The sequence below is a fragment of the Hemitrygon akajei genome, chromosome 1, assembly GCF_048418815.1.
Source record: "Hemitrygon akajei chromosome 1, sHemAka1.3, whole genome shotgun sequence".
In the NCBI taxonomy this organism is placed as follows: domain Eukaryota; kingdom Metazoa; phylum Chordata; class Chondrichthyes; order Myliobatiformes; family Dasyatidae; genus Hemitrygon; species Hemitrygon akajei.
The window spans coordinates 85,313,157-85,336,813 of NC_133124.1; the positions used below are offsets into that span (position 1 = coordinate 85,313,157).

General features: G+C 40.2%; 1 protein-coding gene across 10 annotated transcripts in view; it reads left to right on the top strand.

Moving 5' to 3' along the window:
• piezo2b (piezo-type mechanosensitive ion channel component 2b) overlaps window positions 1–23,657 on the top strand; it is a 574,856-nt gene that overhangs the window by 235,946 nt on the left and 315,253 nt on the right. For all 10 annotated transcript variants that reach the window (XM_073047154.1, XM_073047092.1, XM_073047145.1 and 7 more), the window contains exon 3: window positions 7,974–8,099. In XM_073047154.1, the coding sequence (XP_072903255.1) occupies window positions 7,974–8,099 (126 nt within the window). The remainder of the gene's footprint in view (window positions 1–7,973; window positions 8,100–23,657) is intronic.

The window sequence follows — 23,657 nt, forward strand, 5'->3', positions numbered from 1 at the left end:
TCAGTCAACTTGTCCACGTCTACTATGATTTGAGCCAAGCTAGCCCCATTTACCTTTGTTTGGTCCATATCCCTCAAATCTTTCCTATCAATAACATGTCCAAATGTCATTTAAACATTGTAATTGTCCCTGCAAAGGGACTTGAGGGTCCTAGTGCAGAATTCCCTGAAGGTTAATTTCAGGTTGTGTTGAGAGGAAGGCAAATGCAATGTTAGAATTCATTTCAAGAGGAACCAAAATACACAAGCACGGATCTAATGTTGAAGCTTTCTAAGGCGTTGGTCAGACTGCATTTGGAGCATTGTGGGCAGTATTAGGTCCCATATCTAAGAAAGGATGTGCTGGCATTGGATGTTTACGAGAATTATCCTGGGCATGGAAGGGTTAGTACATAAGAAACATTTGATTACCCTGGTCCTGGACTCGCAGTAGTTTAGAAGAATTTTGGGGGATCTCATTGAAACTTAATGAATATTGAAAGGCAGAGGTAGACTGTAGGTGGAGAGAATGTTTCTAACAGCAAACGAGTCTAAGACCAGAAGACACAGCATCAAAATATTCTCAGTAGCTACTTTATTAGGTACACTTGTACATCTACTTGTTAATGTAAATATTTAATCAGACAATCATGTGGCAGCAACTCATGCATAAAACAATGCAGACTTGGTGAAGAGGTTCATTAGTTGTTCAGATGAAATATCAGAATGGTGAAGAATGTGATCTAAGTGACTTTGACCATGGAATAATTGTTGGTTCCCAACTGGGTGGTTTTAGTATCTCAGAAACTGCTGATTTGCTGGGATTTTAATGCACAAACAGTCCCTTAGAGCTTCCAGAGAAAGTTTCAAAAAACAAAAAGCATCAAGTGAGGGGCAATTCTATGGACAAAAGTGGATTGTTAATGAAAGAAGTCAGAGGAGAATGGCCACACTGGTTAAAGCTGACAAGGTGACAGTACCTCAAACAACCATTTGTTACAACAGTGGTATGCAGAAGAGTATCTCTGAACGCCCAACAAGTCAAATCCTGAAGTGGATGAGCAGGAACAGCAGAAGACCACATTGGGTTCTATTCCTGTACCCAATAAAGTGGTCACTGAATGTAAAAGGCATCCTTTAGAACAAATAAGGAGGAATTTCTTTATCCAGCGGATGGTGAATCTTTGGAATTCATTGACACAGACAATTGTGGAGGTCAAGTCATTTTAAATGGAGATTGATAAATTCTTGATTAGTGAAGGCTCAAAAGTTACAGGAAGAAGGCAGGAGAAAGGGGTTGAAAGAGAATATAAATCAGCTATGAACAAATAGTGCAGCAGACTTGATGGGCCAAATGGCCTAATTCTCCATTGTTTTATGGTCTTATGCCCCTCGTGATTTTATAAATATCTACAGTTATCCCTCAGCCTCCTACGCTCTGGGGATAAAAAGTCCCCAGCCCATCTATTCTCTCTTTATAACACAAACCCTGTAGTCCCGGTGACATCCCCGTGAATCTTCCTTGCCACCTTTTCACTAAATGACATTCTTCCAAAGCTGGGCAATCTGAAATGAACACAATACCTGTGGTGAACTACATATACCTGTCTGACTGCTCCTGTGGCTCCTCCCACAGACCCCTGCTGACTGCTCCTGTGGCTCCTCCCACAGACCCCTGCTGACTGCTCCTGTGGCTCCTCCCACAGACCCCTGTATAAAGGCGATTGAGGCCTGAGCCCGGCCTCATTCTCCAAGATGTAGTGTTGTTCATTCTTCCAGTCAATAAAAGCCGATATCTTGCTTCTTACATCTCAGAGTGAGTTATTGATGGTGCATCAATACCCCAAGAGTGCTCTCACCAATAACTTGTGCAGATGTAACATCCAACTCTGTACAAGAGTCTTGAAATGCCATTGTCTCCCTTTCTTGCTAATATCTATTATAATTTAAAAAATGTCTTAAAAAAATGTCCATAGAAATAAGCCATTCACCAAATGTTTGTGAGTATAGCAGCAGGTCATTTTCCAGGTCTTGTGGGCATGCTACGTGACTAGAGGTGCCTTTTTTTTAGTTGAGTCATTAAACTGAAGTTTTCTCTGCTTTATCAGGTGATCGGGAAAGGATGCTAGTCTGGATCCACCCCTAGTGTCCTGGCCAGTAATTTCCCTCAATCAGTGTGTATCTTCTCATTATCAGATTGTGTCTAGCAAGAGCTAGTTGTGCACAGATTGGTTTGATATTAATTCTGCTTCTTTTCCCGCAGGTGCTGCCTGACCTGCAGAGTGTTTCCAAAACCAGTTTCTGTTTTTCTTTCACAATTTTCCTGCTTTGCAATACACCATTGGGTATAGAGAACTCTGAGTTGTTATGAAAGAGACTTAAAGCAAGAGGATCGGTGTTAATCTTAGTGTGAACGATGGACTTGCTATCAGCTGTTTGTGGAAGAGAGCCCCATCTTTCTATCAAAGTTTGTTCATGCTTCCCAACATCTCTCTGCTTCTCAATCTCAGACTTTCCACCAGTTAGGGTTAGTGAGTTGTGGGCAGGCTATGTTTGCACCGGAAGCACAGCTCAACTTGCTGGTTACCCAGCACAAACTTCACTAATTTGATTTGATTCAAACAACATATTTCCCTATATCTTTCAATGTTCATGTGACAAATAAAGCTAATAAATAAAAAAAAACTATAGAGCAGTTTGTCTGCTCAGAAGTAGGAAGAATACTGGAACCTATTATTAAAGAAGTGGGAACAAGTCAGTAAGAAGATAGGATTGGGCAGAGTCAAAGCGGACTAATGAAGGAATTACTAACTGATGTTATTCAAGAAGATAACAAGTAGATTAGGTAAAGATGAACCAGTACGGACTTCAATAAGGAACCCCAGAAGAGAATATTAAACTAAATAGAGCACGTGATATGGGGATAATCTTCTTGTTAACAATTGGGAAACAGGAGGTATCAGGTTAGAAACGAGACCAGAGTTTCCATGGAGATTCATGCTTGAACACCAGCTGTTTGCAAACTATAGCAATAACTTATCTAAGTCATCAAATGTAATACATTCACATTTAGTTATGGTGCCAAATTGGAAGAAATGTGGGCTATATGGAAGATGCTGAGAAATTCCAAGGGGAATGCGAACAGACTGAATGAATAATAAGGAATATAAAGTGTAGAAATGTAAAGTCATCCATTTTGACAGAAAGAAACTAAGCAAACCATTTCTAAATATTGAAAGATTAAACCGTTTCTGGTGTTCGGAGGGACCTTGTAGATAAATCACTGAAACTTAACAATGAGGTTCAGCAAGCAGTCAGGATGGCAAATGGCACTTTGGTCTTCATTGCAGAAGAATACTAACACAAGAATAAAGGTGTCTTGTTCCAATTGTATGTGCCCCTGATAAGATGACATCGAGATTATTGTGTACAAGTCCAGTTTTCCTAGCTCAAAAAGGACTTAACTGCAATGGAGCAAAAGCAGTAAAGTTTCACAAGATTCATTCCTGAGATGGTGGGTCTGTTCTGTGTGGAGAGAGGCCATTTGCAGCCAAAGAAATGTCTGCTCGTGGTAGGCACCAGAAGACCAGAGAGTAACTAATGTTGTGCCATGATTTAAGAAGAGCAGCAGGGATAAGCCAGCAACTACACACTTACCACTGTAGCGGAAAAGTTTCTGAGTGATGGGAATTATTTACATTTAGAAAGGCAAGGACTGATTAGGGATAAGTTGAAGACCACCATAGAGTCATAGAGAAATACAACACAGAAACAGGCTCTTCAGCCCATCTAAGCTGCCTGCTCTCATCGACCTGCATCGGGACCATAGCTGTCCATCCCCCTACCATCCATTCACCTATCCAAACTTCTCTTAAACTTTGATATCACGCTTGCATGTACCACTTGTGCTGGCAGCTCGTTCCACACTCTCACGATCCTCTGAGTGAAGAAGTTTCCCCTCATGTTCCCCTTAAATCTCTTTCACCCTTATTTCATAACTTCTGGTTGTAGTCCCACCCAAACTCAGTGAAGAAAACCCTGCTTACATTTACACTATCTATACACTTCATAATTTTGTATATATCTGTCCAATTTTCTCTTAATCTTCCACATTCCAGGGAATACAGTCCTAACCTATTCAATCTTTCACACAACCCAGACACTTATGCCAAATATTACACATCAAGTGGCAAGCGAGGGTACCAGCTGTGGAGGTGGTCAAACGTGCTAGGACAGTCAGCGCAGAATCACTCATCACAGCTTCTCAGAAGGGTCTCAGCCCTTTTCCTAGATGCTGCCTGGCCTGTTGTGCTCCTCCAGCATTTTGAGTGTGTTGCTCAGATTTCCAGCATCCACAGATTTTCTCGTTTATGTTCAGTGACAGCTTCTTTCCTCCAACCATCAGGTTCTCAAGCTGACTTGCACATTCCTAATCCTACCTACCTCAGGAACAGAATGCTAGGGACCCGCTCTCGCACTATCGTGGGCTTGGTTTCTACATTTTTCTCACAAATATATTGTTTTGTATTGTCCTTTTCTTCACTGTGTTGTATAATATCTGTTCTGTTTTATGGTTTATGTTCCGTTATGTTGTCTGAATCTATGAAAGAAATTTCTTTGGTTTTGCTTGAAACTAATCATACCTGTGTATACAAGAGTAAACTTGGCTTAACCTTTTACCTGCTCTTGTGACCACGGTTGAGCTTTTGGCCAGTGATAGCCCAAAGGATACCAATGGTGGAGTACTTAGAATCGTACAGCATGGAAACAGTCCCTTCTGTTCATCTAGCCATTGCTGACCTGGTCTTCTGCCTAGTCCCATCTGTCTGCACATGGATCATATCCCTGCAAACCCCTCTCATCTACGTACCTGCCTCTCCAAACTTCTCTTAAATGTTACAATTGGACCCACAACTACCACTTACACTGGCAGCTTGTTCCACACACACACCACTGTCTGAGTGTAGAAATTTCCTCTCAGATTCCCCTTAAATATTTCACATTTCACCCCAAATCTATTATCTTTTGTTCTAGTCTCAACCAACCCGAGGAGAAAAAGACTGCAGGCATCTATGCCCTTTGTAATTTTATATACCACTATAAAATCTTCCTTCATTCTGTTGAACTGTGGAGAATGGAAACAATGGAAGCAAAATGGCATAGTTCCAGAGGCCTGACCTTGGATGCTGTCTGTATGGAGTTACTGTAGTTCATTTCCATGTGTCTGTACGGGTTTTCTTCAGGTGCACTGAGTACCAGGCTGGTGTTAACTACCAACAGAATTGCGCTGACAGCCAACACAGCAGGAATGGGCCAAATGGCCTTGTGTCCTAAGAAAAAATGTGAAACATACAAACAAAACCTGTTAAGTAATAAAAAGGAAATTATCCCTAAAGAGGTGAAAATCTAAAATCTCAAGCTTGAGAAATCTAACAGTTTCCAGTTGACATAACCCTACCTCTTTTTGTTACCTTCTATGGTCCAATTAATCCTTCATAGTAGTACTTGTGTGAGACGTACTTCTGCCAAATTTGTATTTACTATATGCTTTGAGTTGATGTAAAATAATAATTAAAAAATATGAATACCTTGCCTTCCTATTTAGAGAAAAAAAAATACAGATAACTTTAAGGCAGCTGTGAAAACATCTCTTGGCTCCATTGGTAACACACAGCCCTGGAACTGAATACCAAAGCTAGGTTGACATTTCAGCACAAGACTGTATCATCAAAGAGGAAAGTGTGCAATAAATGTCATATTTGATTCAGTTGGCAGTCTTCTAAGAATAATTTTGGCTTGATTTACTAGCCAACATTCTTCTCTTAAATACCGTGCCAAAAGATTGGCCATTTTCAGAAAGAAAGATTTATGTTTATTTTGCACCTTTGATGACCAGACGTAGCTGAGCAGTGCTCTAGAGATTTAGCCAATTAGATAACCTTGATATGTCAGCCCAAGTAAGCGGAGATGCAGCATTTAACTACGGAAGTCATCGTACTGAGATCCATTCCTCTCCTGAGTTCATTTATTTACAGACAGATTTTCAAATAGGGTCGTAATTCAAAAAGTCAGCTTGAGGTCTTCTTATCCATGCATACCAAGGGACAAAGACCAATTCTGACCTTTTAATTTCTGAAGACACTGGCAAGTGTTTCTCTTCTGACAAAATTGTTTCTTTAGTTTCTTACATTGATAGAAAAAAATGAAAAGAAAATACACATTCCGTCATTCTGGTTTCCTGCAATATACCTTGAGCTGCCGTGAAAGACAAACAACTTTTAATTTTGACTGGGAATTTATATTCAGGATTTACCTCATTAAAATTGTATAAAAATGATATGTTCCATATTTTGGAATCCTAGAGATAACAAAAATCAGATAGCACTGAAGATTGTTATTCTGTGCCAGCTCTCTGGTAAAGCTTTCCAAATGCGCTCACTCCCTTACCCTTTTCTCATTTATTTTCTTTTTTCAATTATTAATCTGATTCCCTTTTCAATGTTACTATTGAATCTGCTTCCACCGCCTTTTCAGACTCTACGATCAAAGTCATAAAAACTTGCAACCAAAAATAATTTCTCCATTTCTTCTTTTATTTTTTAAAATCTCTGTCCTTTGCTTCCTGTTGCTTGTGACATGGGAAGATTTCCTCTTCATTAGCTTCACTCAGGGTCTTGCTATGCCTTTCAGATCTCTGCTCTAGCAACAGTCCTGATTCTCTATAGTCCCACTGTTCCATATAAACACCTGTAAAATCAGGAATTACTGACTTAGGAGCAGATTTATTACAGAAAGGAAGTAATTTCTACTGTTATGTAACAACCATTTTAGATCAATCCATTTAGATCCATTTTCACCTCTTTATAGCCCTATACAGTTCTTTTTCCTTTAAATATTTATCAAATTCTATTTTAAAAGATCCAATTAGCACTACATTTGCCATACTTTCTGGTAAGGAAAACAAAATGTTGGAAGAGTTCAAGAGGTTCTGTGGATAAAGAAACAGTTAACATTTCATGTTGAAAGTTCAAAACCTGGCGGGTGTTGAAAGTCTGAGATATAAGTGGTAAGCGCTGGAAACACTCAGCAGATCGAGCAGCATGTGGAGAGAAAGATGGAAAGTTAGCATCTCAAGTCAATGACTTTTTGTTCATCTTAACTGGAGATTCCAAGCATCACCCTAAACCATCAGCTCTGTTGACTTTGTTTCTTTCTCCACAGATGTCCTCTTACTGACTGGAGGGCATCTTTCATTAAAACTGAGAGAAGCTGGAAATCAAACATGTTTCAAATTGTAGAGGGGCTGAGGCAGGTGAGAAAAGTGCAGTTGGGGGGGAATAGGGAGGGGGGAGGTCTTTGATCTGAATGACGCAAGTGTTAGTGGTGTTGGCTGAAGGAGGCTGCTGAGGGATTGTTAATTGCAGATAATTTATATGGAGGAAATTGGAAGGGAGAGAGAAAATAAACAATGTTGGAATTATGGCAAGAGAAGCCAAGTATTGCAGATACTGTTAGAGGAAGGATTGGACTAATGGAGCCAATGTAATAAATATGTCTGCTCATTGGGTCCTTAGCCTCTTGCAGACACCACTCAGACTATGGAAGGTCTGGGTTACTTTGTCAACTATCTGGTTCACTAATATGCTTTAGGATGGAAGTGTGCCACTCTTACCAAACCCAGCCAATTGTGACTAAATAAATCACTGCCTAATGAAGGATGCCTGAAATGTCTAGCAAGACCCAATAAACACATGCCTTGCCGATGTCATACTTACTAAAAAAAAGAATTCTCTGTCATGTACATACAAAATGAGATGGGGGAAAATGTTAATGACAGCTAAAGTGAAAGTCTGCTTCCTTTACTAGAAGAAAGCAAAGCTAGGTAGTACAAAATTCAGTGTTCCTGTCTGCAATGTCAATATTACACTTGCCTGGCTATTTAATTTAATTGTAATTTCTTGCATAGGAACTAATTATGGATCTTTTTTATTTCAGGACATACAGGCCGCTTACTGAAAACCTTGTGTTTCACAAGCCTCACCTTTCTGCTGCTTCATGCCTTGTTTCAAATTACCATATACAGCCTACAGGTCAATGGGAAGATCAAGCCAGGATTCAACTGTAAGTATACAGTTTTTGTTACTTTAGCTTAACTATTTTTAGTTTCAGGTGGTTATTTAGATGAGGGAATTAAATGCAGCATCTCCAAGTCATTTAGACGAGGGAATTAAATTAAATGCAGCATCCCCAAGTTTGCGGATGACACGAAGCTGGGCGGCGGTGTTAGCTGTGAGGAGGATGCTAAGACAATGCAGGGTGACTTGGATAGGTTAGGTGAGTGGGCAACTTCATGGCAGGTGCAATTTAATGTGGATAAATGTGAGGTTATGCACCTTGGTTGCAAGAACAGGAAAACAGATTATTATCTGAACGGTTGCCGATTAGGAAAAGGGGAGGTGCAACGAGACCTGGGTGTCATTGTACACCAGTTATTGAAGGTGGGCATGCAAGTACAGCAGGTGGTGAAAAAGGCAAATGGTATGTTGGCATTCATAGCAAAAGGATTTGAGTACTGGAGCAGGGAGGTACTACTGCAGTTGTACAAGGCCTTGGTGAGACCGCACCTAGAATATTGTGTGCAGTTTTGGTCCCCTAATCTGAGGAAAGACATTCTTGCCATAGAGGGAGTACAGAGAAGGTTCACCAGATTGATTCCTGGGATGGCAGGACTTTCATATGAAGAAAGACTGGATTGACTAGGCTTATACTCACTGGAATTTAGAAGATTGAGAGGGGATCATATTGAAACGTATAAAATTCTAAAGGGATTGGACAGGCTAGATGCAGGAAGATTGTTTCCGATGTTGGGGAAGTCCAGAATGAGGGGTCACAGTTTAAGGATAAAGGGGAAGCCTTTTAGGACCGAGATGAGGAAAAACTTCTTCACACAGAGAGTGGTGAATCTGTGGAATTCTCTGCCACAGGAAACAGTTGAGGCCGGTTCATTGGCTATATTTAACAGGAAGTTAGATATGGCCCTTGTGGCTAAAGGGATCAGGGGGTATGGAGAGAAAGCAGGTACAGGGTTCTGAGTTGGATGATCAGCCATGATCATACTGAATGGCAGACAGGCTCGAAGGGCCGAATGGCCTACTCCTGCACCTATTTTCTATGTTTCTATGGTTAGAGAACTTATTTTATGGCTCTTGATTTGGATAGTATATTTGGAATTGGCAGCTAAAGGTATTGTAGTGTTATATATCCCCTCCTACGACACACAGTTGGAATCAGAATCAGGTTTAATGTCACTGGCCCACGTTGTGAAATTTGTTGTTTTCCAGCAGCAGTACATGTAGTGCAATGCATAATAAAAAAAAAACTATAAATTACAGAAATGAATATATATATTTGTGAAATTAAGTAAGTATTGCAAAAAAAAGGGGGGGGGGAAATAGTGAAGTGGTGTATATGGTTCGTTGTCCATTCAGAAATCTGATAGCAGAAGAGAAGAAGCTGTTCCTAAAACACTGAGCGTGTGTCTTCATGCTCCTGCACCGCTTCCTTGAACAATGAGAAGAGGGCGTGTCCTGGGTGATGGCGGTCCTCAATGATGGACAGCTCCTTTTTGAGACATTGTGTTTTGAAGATGTCCTCAATGCTTGGGAAGCTATCACCCATGACGGAGCTGGCTGAGTTTTTAACTCTATGCAGCTTTTTCCGATCCTATGCGGTGATCTCTCCATATTAGACACTGTTGCAAACAGTATGCTCACCATGGTGCAGTTGTAGAAATTTTCTTGAATCTTTGGTGACATGCTAATTCTCCTCAAACTCCTAATGAAGTAAAGTCACTGTTGTTCCTTCTTTGTAATTGCATCAATATGTTGACCCCGAGATAGATGTTCAGAGATGTTGACACCCAGGAACTTGAAACTGCTCACCCTTTCCACTGCTGATCCCTCATTGAGGACTGGTGTGTGTTCCCTCGACTTCCTCTTCCTGAAGTCCACAATCAGTTCCTTGGTCTTACTGACATTGAGTGCAAGATTGTTGTTGCAATACCACTCAACCAGCTGATCGATCACACTCCTTTACGCTTTCTCATCATCATCTGAAATTCTACCAAAAATAGTGGTGCCATTGGCAAATTCATAGATGGCATTTGAGCTGTGCCTGGCAACACAGTAACGGGTGTAGAGAGAACAGAGCAGTGGGCTAAGCACGCATACTTGAGTTTTGCTAGTGTGACCGTCAGGGAGGAGGAGATGTTATTTCTGATCCGCACTGACTGTGACCTACTGATGAGGAAGTTAAGAAATGAACATGAATAAAAATCCATTACATTATCTGTAAAGTACGAGGGGTGATTGATAAGTTTGTGGTCTAAGGTAGAAGGAGATGCATTATTAACTTCAAACTTTCTGCATATCACTCAAAGAGTTGAACTGCATGTGCATGTAAAGAGAGCTGTATAACTCATCTCCTTCTAGATAGATAGATAGATACTTTATTCATCCCCATGGGGAAATTCAACATTTTTTTCCAATGTCCCATACACTTGTTGTAGCAAAAACTCATTACATACAATACTTAACTCAGTAATAATATGATATGCATCTAAATCACTAACTCAAAAAGCATTAATAATAGCTTTAAAAAAAAGTTCTTAAGTCCTGGCAGTTGAATTGTAAAGCCTAATGGCATTGGGGAGTATTGACCTCTTCATCCTGTCTGAGGAGCATTGCATCGACAGTAACCTGTCGCTGAAACTGCTTCTCTGTCTCTGGATGGTGCTATGTAGAGGATGTTCAGGGTTTTCCATAATTGACCGTAGCCTACTCAGCGCCCTTCGCTCAGCTACCGATGTTAAACTCTCCAGTACTTTGCCCACGACAGAGCCCGCCTTCCTTATCAGCTTATTAAGACGTGAGGCGTCCTTCTTCTTAATGCTTCCTCCCCAACACGCCACCACAAAGAAGAGGGCGCTCTCAACAACTGACCTATAGAACATCTTCAGCATCTCACTGCAGACATTGAATGACGCTAACCTTCTAAGGAAGTACAGTCGACTCTGTGCCTTCCTGCACAAGGCATCTGTGTTGGCAGTCCAGTCTAGCTTCTCGTCCAACTGTACTCCCAGATACTTGTAGGTCTTAACCTGCTCCACACATTCTCCATTAATGATCACTGGCTCCATATGAGGCCTAGATCTCCTAAAGTCCACCACCATCTCCTTGGTCTTGGTGACATTGAGACGCAGGTAGTTTGAGTTGCACCATATCACAAAGTCCTGTATCAGTTTCCTATACTCCTCCTCCTGTCCATTCCTGACACACCCCACTATGGCCGTGTCATCAGCGAACTTCTGCACATGGCAGGACTCCGAGTTATATTGGAAGTCAGATGTGTACAGGGCCACAAACTTATCTATCACCCTGCTGTGGATACTTTCTGGAGGTCCAAGATCCGTATGCTCCACGACTGCTGGACTAAGTGTGTAAATCTAAGAGGGGACTATGTTGAAAAAAAAAATGCGGTAGGTTTTATAAAATTGATTCATTGGGCCACGAACTTATCAATCACCCCTCGTAGATGTCCTTGGAAGCTGGTGGGAGAGAAAAGAATAGAGTAAAAAGCTAATAGTGGTAGATAAAGTCAAGAAGGAAATTCTTTGTAATCAGGGAAGGTATAATTCTAAAGAACAAACTTGTCACCAGCCTACGCTTGCCTTGTTTGTTTTAATGCTGAAAGTGGCAAAGTCCTTGCAATACCACAAAAAAATTGAAATGCTCAGCAAGATCGCTGCCTCTGTCGTGATCAGAAACATCTGACCCAATGACACTCTTTAAAACTTAGAAGCCATTCAGCATCTGAGCTGATCTGTCATTAAATGTGATGGTGGTTATTTCCAGCCACCTGCCTTTTTGTTCATACTCTTGTTAAGATAAAGATCTGCATCACTGAGATGAGGCTTTTCTCTTTGATGAAGGATGAGAGGTTACTTGATAGAGGTGTACAAGATGAAAAGAGGCGTAGATTGAATCGATAGCTGGAGACTTTTCTCCAGGTCAGAAATGGCAAATATGAAGAGGGATAAATTTACGGAGAATGGACAAAAGTAAAGCAGGGGATATTATAGATAAAAACTCAAATACACGGGATATTATAGATATGTTTTTAACAGAGAATATGGTGAGTGGGTGGAAAAGGTGGACAGATATTCTGGGGACATTTAAGAAATGCTTAGATAGACATATGGATGATAGAGGGCCATGTAGGAGGGAAAAGTTAGATTGATCTCAGAGCATTTAAAAGGTTGGTACAATACCATGGGCCAGATGGCATATACTCTGCTGTAATGTTCTGTGTTCTAACTGATGTTATAAAGTTAATAGAAGGTAACAATTTTCACCTTTTACCCTGGGGGAGCAGGTCTCTCTCTCCTTTCAGATGATGTCCTCTTCTCACTTATTTTAACATTAAAGGAATCAGGGAAATCTATTCTTTATTGTCACATGAGGGAGATAGGAATGGAAGGGTAAGACGAAGTGGGCTGGGAAAAGAGACATACATTAAAACTGCTCAAGCTTTGAGGCCTGCCTTTTGTGCTGTTCATTGTCTTTACAAGTAACCTTACAACAGAAATTGAAGATCTGATATTTAGAGTACAATATAAAATGTGACTCTGTTTTCAGTGTCACTCACCAATTGCCAGATGGAGCACCTGTGCTGACATTAACACCCCACAAAGTGCTGCCAAATGAGGAAACTGTTCTGCAAAACTGGTATGAAGAGTTGACAATTTGTCAAATCAACACCAAGATCTAAAAGATGCAAAGTGAGAGCCATAGAAAAGGCAATAAGCACTTAGGCCATTGTCAGCGGAAAAAGAGATGGATATTTCTGTCAGTCTTCACCAAATTAAAAGCCCATAGCCAAATAACTTTAAGTACCAGTTCTGAATTCTTTAAAAAGGAAGCTGAGTATTTCGTGGTTGCACTTTATTGGAGTTGCAGATCATGGATTTGCCTCCCTTTAAAGACTGTCCTACAGTTTTCCGCCTTGTCTCTGGGAGTTTAATGAGGTCCTTACATAGTTGGAGCACAGGTTGCTTGGGAAAAAAGATAAACATGTTGGATTTTATAATAATTTTTTTTGTGATTTGGTAGGGACAACACTTGTCATTCATCTTCAGTGGTTTTTGAACTGAGTGGCTCGATGAGTCATTTCAGAGGGCATTGCAGAATCAACCACATTTTTATGGCCCTGGAGTCATGTGTAGGCCAGACATGGTATGTTTCCTGCCTTGAAGAGCAATAGTGTCTTAATGTTTCTATTTTAAATTGAGACCACCTGACCGCCAGTGTAGGCAAACATGTCTCGCCTCATCCAGAGTCAAACTCTTTGCTGAATTAAGTCACTCAGGTAGCTGAGGATAAAATTTAAGACAGTGGCTGAACACTGTGAGATTCAAAAGCCAGTTAACTGATGCAGGGATTTGATCCGAAACATCAACAATTATTTTCCCCTCTCAACCTTTGGGGCTTCTCCTGCAGATTGATTGTTGCTCCAGATTTCAGCCTCTGCTGTCTTCAGTTCAACTGATGGAACTGACCGAGGAGTGTAATCCAAGTATTGAAAAGAGGCATCAATCATAGGGCATGGTTCAGGAAACTATAAATGCCGCCTTTCAGATTACCAGCCATAATATGATATAATTAAAAGGATAACTCCATAGTTAGTGTCAAAGAATGTACAAGAGTCTCAGTTGTACTGGGAGCCTCTGTAGTGGAATATAGTGATTTATGTATCAATCAGATCTCACGTCTTGTATAATAAAATTGTGGAGTTTTAAAAACAGATTTAAACTTGTAGAGTAAACAATAAATGATGTCATGTATTGATCATTGTCTTGGCACATTTGTATTGGTAATGCCATGAATGGAAAATCCTACAAAAAGTGGTGGATACAACCAAATGCATCACGGGCAAAGCCTTCCCCCACCATTGAGCACATGCACACGGAGCACTGTTGCAGGAAAGAAGAGTCCCACCACCCAGGCCTTGCTTTTTTCTCACTATTGCCATCAAGGAGAATGCATAGGAGCTTCAGGACTCATGCCACCAGGTTCAGAAACAGTTATTACCTCTCTTGAACCAGAGGGGATAACTTCACTCAACTTCACATGCCTCATCGCTGAACTCTTCCCACAGCCTATAGACTCACTTTCAAGGACTCTTCATCTCATGTCCTTGAGATTTATTGCTTATTTATTATTATTATTATTATTTTATTTTTATCTTTCTTTTTGCATTGCACAGTTCGTTGTCTTTTGCACATTGGTTGTCTGCTCTGTTGGTGCAGTCTTTCATTGATTCTGTTATGGTCATTGGATTTATTGAGTGTGCCAACAAGAAAATGAATTTCAGGGTTGTATATGATATATGTGTACTTGGATAATAAATTTACTTTGTACTTTAAATGAAGAATTAAAAGATACGTATTTAACAAAATGCCTGTTGCCACATTGCCAAGTGAGCAGTGTCTGTCACAACCGTGGCCAGTGTCTGGTCTCCTTACTGCTCTCCTCTTTGAGTACAAGTCAAATTTCCAGAGATACGAGCATGAATTAACAAAACAGAAAGTGTGCTACACTGTCAGAGTTGCTCCCTTTTAGCCAGGTTGTTGAAAGCTGTGCCATGTGTACGTCCCAGTTTCTAATTGAAATGCCATGGTCCAATTGTAAAGCAGGGTCCTTGTTAGTATTTATCTCATAATCTACATTGTGAAATCATATGATCAAGTCAGTATTACAGTGTTATTTGCAAGTTTACTGCCACATTTCCTGCATTATCATCATGAGCATAAATTAATTTGATAGAGCCTTGGTCTTTCAAACCTCAGTTCATCCCAAAGCTCTGTCCAATCAATGTCCAATTAGATTTTTTTGTTTCTACTTGATCAACTATAAAGATTACAAAAAAAAAAGCACTGAAGGACATTAATTATCCACTACACCCTTGTTTGGAGCTTTGCAAACTCAGTACTGCACCATTTAACTGCCTGTTGGATAACTACAGGCCCATTGCCTGTTTTCCAGTTGGAAAAGGACTAAGGCAAGTATTAGTTACTTTATTTGAAAGAAGTCCTGCTTGAGGAATATTCTGAATCTATCCTTTGCAATATATTGCTATGATTTGTTTGAAAGGCTTAAATGGGGAAATAGATAATACTGGATTTTGTGGGTGTTACCAAATACATGTTGAAAATGTAGAGGTCAACAATGATAACACAGTTGATCATGTTAACAATTTTAGGTTTTAACAATTTAAACTACCATTGATTCTGCTGTGGTGTTGCTTAGAGTGACTTAGGGAACCTGCTCTTTGTACTTTGCTCATAAGTAACACTTTTATTTTCAGTTTTTCTCTCTGCCCTCTCCTTACAAAAAGGAGGCCATTCAGCTCATCAAGTTCATGCTGGCTTCCAGCAGTGCAATCCTGTTGGTTCCATTCCTCCTCTACTTACTTCCCTGTACCACTCCACTTATCCTCCCTTGCACATGCTATCAACTCCCCTTTAATTCTTTTTGCCATTATCCTATAAGTTACCTAAGGGGCAATTTACACTGGTCCATTTACCGACCAGTGTGAGCTTGGGATCTGCAACAAAACTGGAGCCTCTGGGGCAAACCATGTGCTCACAGGGAGAGCGTCCAAACTCTTCACTTTCATCTCTGAAGGGTCCCTGGAACAAAAGGACAGCATCACCAGCTGTTGTACCACGGTGCTGCCCGTGACATCACAAGACAAAGGAGCAGAAGTAGGCCATTTGGCTCATCAAGTCTGCTCCGCCACTCTACCACGAGCTAAACTATTCTCCTGTCTAGTTCCAATTTCTGGTTTTTTCCCCATATCCCTTGATACCCTGACTAATTAGAAACCTGTCAATCTCCTCCTTAAAAACCCTCAATGATTGAGCCTCCACAGCTGTATGTGGCAATAAACTTCATAAATCCATGACCCTCAGGCTGAAAAAATTTCTCATCCGTTTTAAATGGGTGCCCTCTAATTCTAAGACTGTGGCCTTTTGTCCTGGACTCACCCACCAAGGGAAACAACCTTTCCACATCTACTCTGTCCAACCCTTTCAACATTCGAAATGTTTCTATGAGATCCCCTCTCATTCTTCTATACTCTAATGAATACAATCCAAGAGCCGACAAATGCTCTTCATATGTTAGTCCCTGTATTCCAGGAATCATCCTCGTGAATCTTCTCTGAACTCTCTCCAACATCAGCACATCCTTTCTAAGATAGGGGGCCCAAAACTGCAAACAGTATTCCAAACGGGGTCTCACCAGTGCTCCATAGAGCCTCATCAACACCTCCTTACTCTTATACACTATTCCTCTTGAAATGAATGCCAACACAGCATTCACTTTCCTTACTGCCGAGCCAACCTGGAGGTTAACCTTTAGAGTATCCTGCACTAGGACCCCCAAGTCCCTTTGCACTTCCGATTTTTGAATTGTCTCCCCATCTAAATAATAATCTGCCTGATTGTTTCTTCTTCCAAAATGTACAATCGTACATTTCTCAACATTGTATCTCATCTGCCATTTCTTTGCCCACTCTCCTAAACTGACCAAGTCTCTCTGCAACCTTTCCGTTTCTTCACCACTTCCTGCTCCTCCACCTATCTTGGTGTCATCCGCAAATTTAGCCACAGAACCATTTAATCCATAATCTAAATCATCAATATACAGTGTAAAAAGAAGAGGCCCCAACACAGACCCCTGCGGAACACCACTAGTAACCGGCAACCAACCAGAATAGGATCCCTGTATTCCCACTCTTTGCATTCTGCCTATCAGCCAATGCTCCACCCATTCCAATATCCTTCCTGTAATTCCATGGGCCCTCATCTTATTAAGCAGCCTCTTATGCGGCACCTTATCAAAGGCCTTTTGAAAATCCAAATACACAACATCCACAGCCTCTCCCTTGTCAATCTTATTCGAGATTACCTCAAAAAAATTCCAATAGGTTGGTGAGGCAGGATCTTCCCTTCATGAAATCATGCTGGCTTGGGCCTATTTTGTCATGCACCTCAAGGTATTTCATAACCTCATCCTTGAGGATCGTCTCCAATAATTTTCCAACTACCGATGTCAGACTAATAGGTTTGTAATTTTCTTTTTGCTGCCTTCCCCCTTTCTTAAACAATGGAACTACATTTGCAACCTTCCAGTCCTCCGGAACCATGGCAGAGTCTACTGATTCCTGGAAGATTATTTCCAATGCCTCCACAATCTCCAAAGCCACCTCCTTCAGAACCCGTGGATGCACATCATCCAGTCCGGGAGACTTACCTGAAGGGCAAATTTCCTGGAGCCTTTGTGGCATATGCCTGCACACCAGCACTAGTGCAGCTTCAGGGCCAGGCTCATTTGCATTCAGTCTGTACATATGTTGCATGCATTAAGGTAATTGCAGTTTTTGAAATGGAGTTCATCAAAATGTTTCGTGCTGCATTGCAAACTTGGGATTGCAGTTAGGCAATGCTTTTAAGAATTTAAAATAAGCATAGACTTGTAAAATTCTGAGAGGTATTGACTTTCTTACTACTGAAAGCAGAGAATTGAGTGTAAGAGACATAGATCCAGGCAAGGATATAAGCCTGAAATGAGAAAGATAGTGAAACTTTCAAACTCTCTCCTCCCCAAGGCAAAGGATACCCCATTGAGAATATTTTAAGCACTGAAATGAATAGATTTTGTTCAGCAAGAATTTATGGAGATTATAAACTCAAGAGATTATGTTGAGAAGTGTATTTGAGGCACAGGAACAATCAAGTTCTTATTAAGCAGCAGTACAGACTAATGGGGCTGTATGGCTTGCTCCTGTTCCCATTTCCTATGTTCATATCATTGACAAGCCCCTGGCAGTATTTCCTATGTTTCTGGGTTTACAGCCCCAAGGGAAGTGGAGGAAATGACTGTGGTGGTGACCACAGTGTTGGAGCTACTAGTGAAAAAATAGTGAATAATTTATAGCACAGCTTTTCAAAGTTACAACAGAGTAAAAAATACCACTTTAGTGACAAAAAGTCATTTTGAGACATCCAAGGATGTGAAAAGTGCTATGGAAATGCAGGTACAACTTTTCCTCTCTTCTTAACTCCTTGTTATCTGTTAAATCATCTGAAGGGATAATGGTTACTTAAAGCAGTTACAGATATCTTTCAGATGATATACACTCAATGACCAATTTATTAAGTAGTGGAGTGGAGCCGGGCATGGTCTTCTGAACCTTTAGCCATCAACTTCAAGGTTCAATGTGATCAGAGATGCTCTTCTGCACACCTCTGTTGTAATGTGTGGTTATTTGGGTTACTGTCACCTTCCTGTCATTCTCCTATAGTCTCACTCACTAACAAGGTGTTTTGCCCACAGAACCGCCACTCACTGGATGTTTTTTATGTTTCTTCACCATTCTCTGTAAATTCTACAGACCGTTGTGCTTGAAAATCCTGGGAAATCAGCAGTTTCTGAGGTACTTAATCCACCCCATCAAGCACCAGCAATCGTTCCATGCTCAAAGTCACCTAGATCACATTTCTGCCCCATTCTGATATTTGGTCTAAACAACAACTGAACCTCTTGACCATGTCTGCATGCTTTTATGCATTAAGTTGCTACCACATGAATGGCTGATTAGATACGAGCCAGTGTAGAGGAGTGTCTAATAAAATGGCCAGGCATGTGTTTGAGGCAATGTTTACACTGTGTCCTTAATATGATGAGCCCATCAAGTGTCATGCAGACTAAGATCAAATTTTCAAATGTTGCATGGAAATTACAGTAAGATCTTATTCAACAAAATAAAAACTTCTTTGGCTGAAGCCAACTTCTCTATAATCTTCAGTGTTTTCCAGACATCCATTGATGTGGTGAAGAGACCTGGAGTCTCTTACCAAACAGCATTTTATACCATTTTAGAAACACCCAGTTCACTTTCAAAACTACTGAACTTGACTTGGTAACCTTTCTGTATGCTATACTAAAAATAAAAATAAAAATTTCCTATGCTATCAATTTTAGAAACAATTGCCCCTTTTAGAGGCATATGAATACTTGTTCACCATTCTTTCTCTTGGGAACTGTTTAAATCTGTTTTAAGCCAATAAAAGTTTTGTTAAAACATGTTTTACCTTCCAATTTGAGTATAGCATATGAGAAGATGCATTGTGTGGGTTTCTTGATAGGGAGAAACTACTTTTTGTGCCTGGAAAGGTGAATACAAACAGTTCCAGATTATGTAAAGGTTCTGCTCCAGAGGAATGTACATAAACTGATTTCCCCTTAAGTCAGAATTGCCCTGATTTCATGTCCCTTTAACACTACCCATAATTAAATGGTAAAATATATGCTGTATTCACTTATCAATAGAACTGAGATTCATTTTATCATTGATATTACCTTTTTGGGGAAAAAAGCTTTAAAAATGTATGAAGGAATTTGTGTAAAAGTACATTTTCAAAAGTCATGTCATTAATAACCTGGGGAGTCCCTGTACTGCTTTCATATCTTGAACAAAATGAACTGCTCCTAGTGAAGATTGTGTTAATTATCTTGTGATATTTTAAACCCAAGTACAGATGGATTAACACGTATCAATAAGAATTCAAAGTATGCAGAAGTTAACGCACGTTCATGCGTGCTTGCACACATTCACAGTTTCTTGTCACATAGAGGGAGGCCATTCTGCCCATTGAGTCTATACCAGTTTTTGAACAGTTCCATCAATCCCATTATTTTATCAATTTCCCTGTAATCTGTTCTGTCACACGTGCATGTTAACACCTTCCTGATTCTTCCACCAACTACTCAGACTATGGAAAATTAACAGTAACTCGTTAACAAAGCAATAACATATCTTTTCAAATAGTTCAGGTAGACAACTGAAGCATGTTCAAAAACACTTGTGAAAATTGCAGAGATAATGTGCAGGCTCCATTCAGACAGCATTTGTGTTTAGTATGGAAACTAGATACTGGGATCTCTGTACGGTATTGATATAATCGTGCATGCACATATACACGAACCACAGACGCATACATGTGGTAAAAACATTTAGCTTTTATGGTGATTTTTATTAGGTTGGCAGCAGACCAGGTTGTCCTAAATTCCCACAGTTTTAAATTTTGTCATATTAATATGGATTTGTAAATCCATTAGAGTGTTTTATTCTCTTGATTAGGCATCACAGAACATTGGGCATTGTCACAGGCAGAAAGTTACTCTCTGCTCTTATGTAAATGTCATGTAGCCCTCATCTAGGAAGCAAACTTTCCTCAACCAACTGCAGATCCAGGTGCAGAAAAATAAAAGATGTGCTGAGATCCAGCTGAATAGTTATTACACACTCTGCTTTTACAGGAACCTGCATCATCCTGATAACAGTCTCTCTGCCATGGCTCAATTTTATTGATCCTTTTTATAATTTGATCAAACAGAAAATGTTCTTCGCGGACAGTACCCTGGATTAGACGGTGCAAATACAGATAACATCACTGTAGCTCTGCAATTGATAACTATACCAATGTGTCAGGTGATAAACGAAGTGATAGAGGGAATGAGGCATCCTTATTATTGGCTACTAGTATGGCACTGTTGCTGGGCCTTTTTGGCTGTTCTGTCCTCACAGTTGAGTCCATTGACTATGCTTAACCTAGCTGTAATAGATGCAACAGTATTGGCAAAATAATCTTCCGGTTATTTAGCACGACAACTTTTGCACCATTCTGCTATTCTGTGCATGTCATAGAGTCACACTGCACGGAAACAGGCCTGCAGCCTGAGTGGTCCATGCCGAGCAAGAATCTCACCTAAGCTTGTCCCATTTGCCTACGTTTGTCCCATATTGTTCTAAACCTTTCCTATGCAAACATCTTTTCAATGTCCCTAATTTACCTGCCTTGACCACTTCCTTTGGCAGCTTCTCTCATAGTATTTACTGTTGTAATTTTTTTTATCTTGCATATAATTTAATGCAAGCAATAGGTTTCATTGTATCCTGGTGTATATGACAATAAGCTAATCTGAATCTGCATGGAGTAAAATCAGAATCAGGTCTGTTAATACTGACATACAGCATGTTGTGATTTTTTTTATTGTGGCAACAGTACAGTGCAAAACATAAAAATATACTATAAGTTACAATAAAAAATAAAATACATAGTGCAAAAGAGGGATAATGATGTATTGTGCAGAGTACTAGGTAGAGATAAAAGGTTTTCTGTGTTGAATTGATGAGTGCTACTGTGATGTCCTGGGGCAAATGAACTGCCCCGGTGAAGTTATCCTCTTGTAGTATTTTAAACATGCTGACACACATATGCACAAGCATGCATATGTTGGTATGCAGTCCCTGCAGTAATGCCAGGAGCACACTTGTCAATGAACTCCCAATGAGGCTTGAGTGAGCTGGAAGAAGACCCTTCATGTGTGAAAGCAAGGGACCGATAGCTTTTGCTAGAAGGAGGCCAAGGAATGGGCACTGTTTACTGGAGGATACAGTGGCATTTCAAATAAGTGACTGGATTATAATCTAGGCGCCTGTACTAATGAATGGGAGATGTGTTTGAATCCCAGGTATAAAATACAGTTTTAAAATTTTTCAATTTAAATAAATCTGGAATTGAAAGCACTTACAAGCGTAAGTAAATTGAAGTAAAATCGCATCTGAATTATTCAACGTCTTAAAGAGAAGGAAAGATTTTTCCACCCTCATGCAATCTGCCCTATCTGTGAGCCAAGTAACACTTAGCTTGCACCTAAAATGTTTCAGCAGCCCGTTTGGTTAGAAGATGGTCTACCATTCCGTTAGAAGATTGGGCAACATGTTAGCGCATCACTTTACAGCACCCGTGATCATCGATGAGGGTTCCATTCCCGCGGCTGCCTGTAAGGAGTTTATACGTTCTGCCCGTCACTGCATGGGTTTCTTCTGAGTATTCTGATTCCTTCCCATTTTCCAAAGATGGGTTGGGGTTCGTGAGTTGTGGGCGTGTTAAGTTGGTGCCAAAAGAGTGGCGACAATTATGGGCTGCCCAGCAGATCCTCGCAGGTTTGATTTGATGCAAACAACTCATTTCACTGTATGTTTCAATGTTTAAAGGTAGTCTTAGTCTTTAATCATAACCAATACATTTTTAGGGCATTTAGAGCAAGGCAGTAAATACCAGCTTTTACCCTACATAACGAATAAGTATAGGAGTCTGTTAGTTATCAAGATGAACACAGGACCTTGGAAAATTTTATTAGAGACAATTAATTATGAAAGCCTAACTTTGGTCTGATTAGATAAGTTACTTGAGTCTGAAAGACACTATATTAGAAGACATCAGTGCATGTTCTGACTGTATATATTTAGATTAGAAGCCAGGAAGTGCTTTACTTGGAGAAATGTTGTCCTCAAGAATAGTTACCAATGTGTATGGAAAACGTGGCATGCAATCATAACTGAATGAGTTCCTTCCGAGATGAGATATCCCATCCCAAGTTGTGGAAGATGACCATTGATATCGTTCAAGGCATCTCCTTAAATTGGCACATGTTGGAAGATCCTTTGAGAAATTGCATCAGTTGGAGCTCATAGTAGTGGGTCAGTTACAAAGTAGTTCAAAATGCTGGTGGATTGTGTCATATCGAGGCATGCTTAGTGTGTTAGTTGGCTTTTGTCTATACTTTTTCAGATTCTAATCAATCAGTTTCTATGCAGAAACTGCTGTAAGGAATACTTATATTTTTAATATGCGATTAATTGAAAAATTAAGTATCAGATCATGAAGTTCCAATTCCAAGCCAAGCACTCCTGACAGCCACATTTCCTCTGCACATTTTCCCTATAGTGCTGCAAATTATTGTCTCCCAAGTATTTATCTAGTTCCCTCTTTAAAGTCCTAATTAATTATCTTTTAGCACTCTTATGAGTGTGAGGTCCAGGTCAAAGCACCCACTGTATAAAATAATTTTTTATCTTACTGTCCATGTATTCACTCCAAGATGTTAAACCTGTAATCCATGGGCCTTTAACCAGCGTCCTTCCATTCACCTCCAACGAAAACAGCTGCCATTGTCCTTACCTCTGTCCAGTCTCCTCTTGGCATTGTTTCCAGATTCTTCACTCCCATCTTCTAGCTGAAACTCTCCAAGGTTTAAAATGAGCTCAGAGCCTTCTAGAACTTTTCAGAGGACTGCAATCATAATCTCTTAGGCACTCGGCAAAGGCCAATAAAAGCAGCGAAGTGTAAGCAGAGCGGCTATTGTTGGTGTGGACAGTATTGGACAAGAACAGACAGAGGCTCTAAGTAAGTTTCTAGCATTTTTTTTGTCTCTAATTCTTTGTCTGTTAGTTCATAGCTAGTGCAATGAAAATAGGTCCAGGGTAAGTCATATGTTCCTTGTGTGAAACGTGGGATCTCTGGGAGACCTCCAGTTTTCCTGATAACTACATCTGCACAATGTGTATTGAGCTACAGCTCTTTAGAAACTGCATTAAAGAGCTGGAGCTGCAGCCTGATGTCCTTCGGCTCACATGTGAGAATGAAAAGGTGATAGATAGGAGCTACTGGGAGGTAGTCACCCCTAAGTTGCAAGAGACAAGTACCTG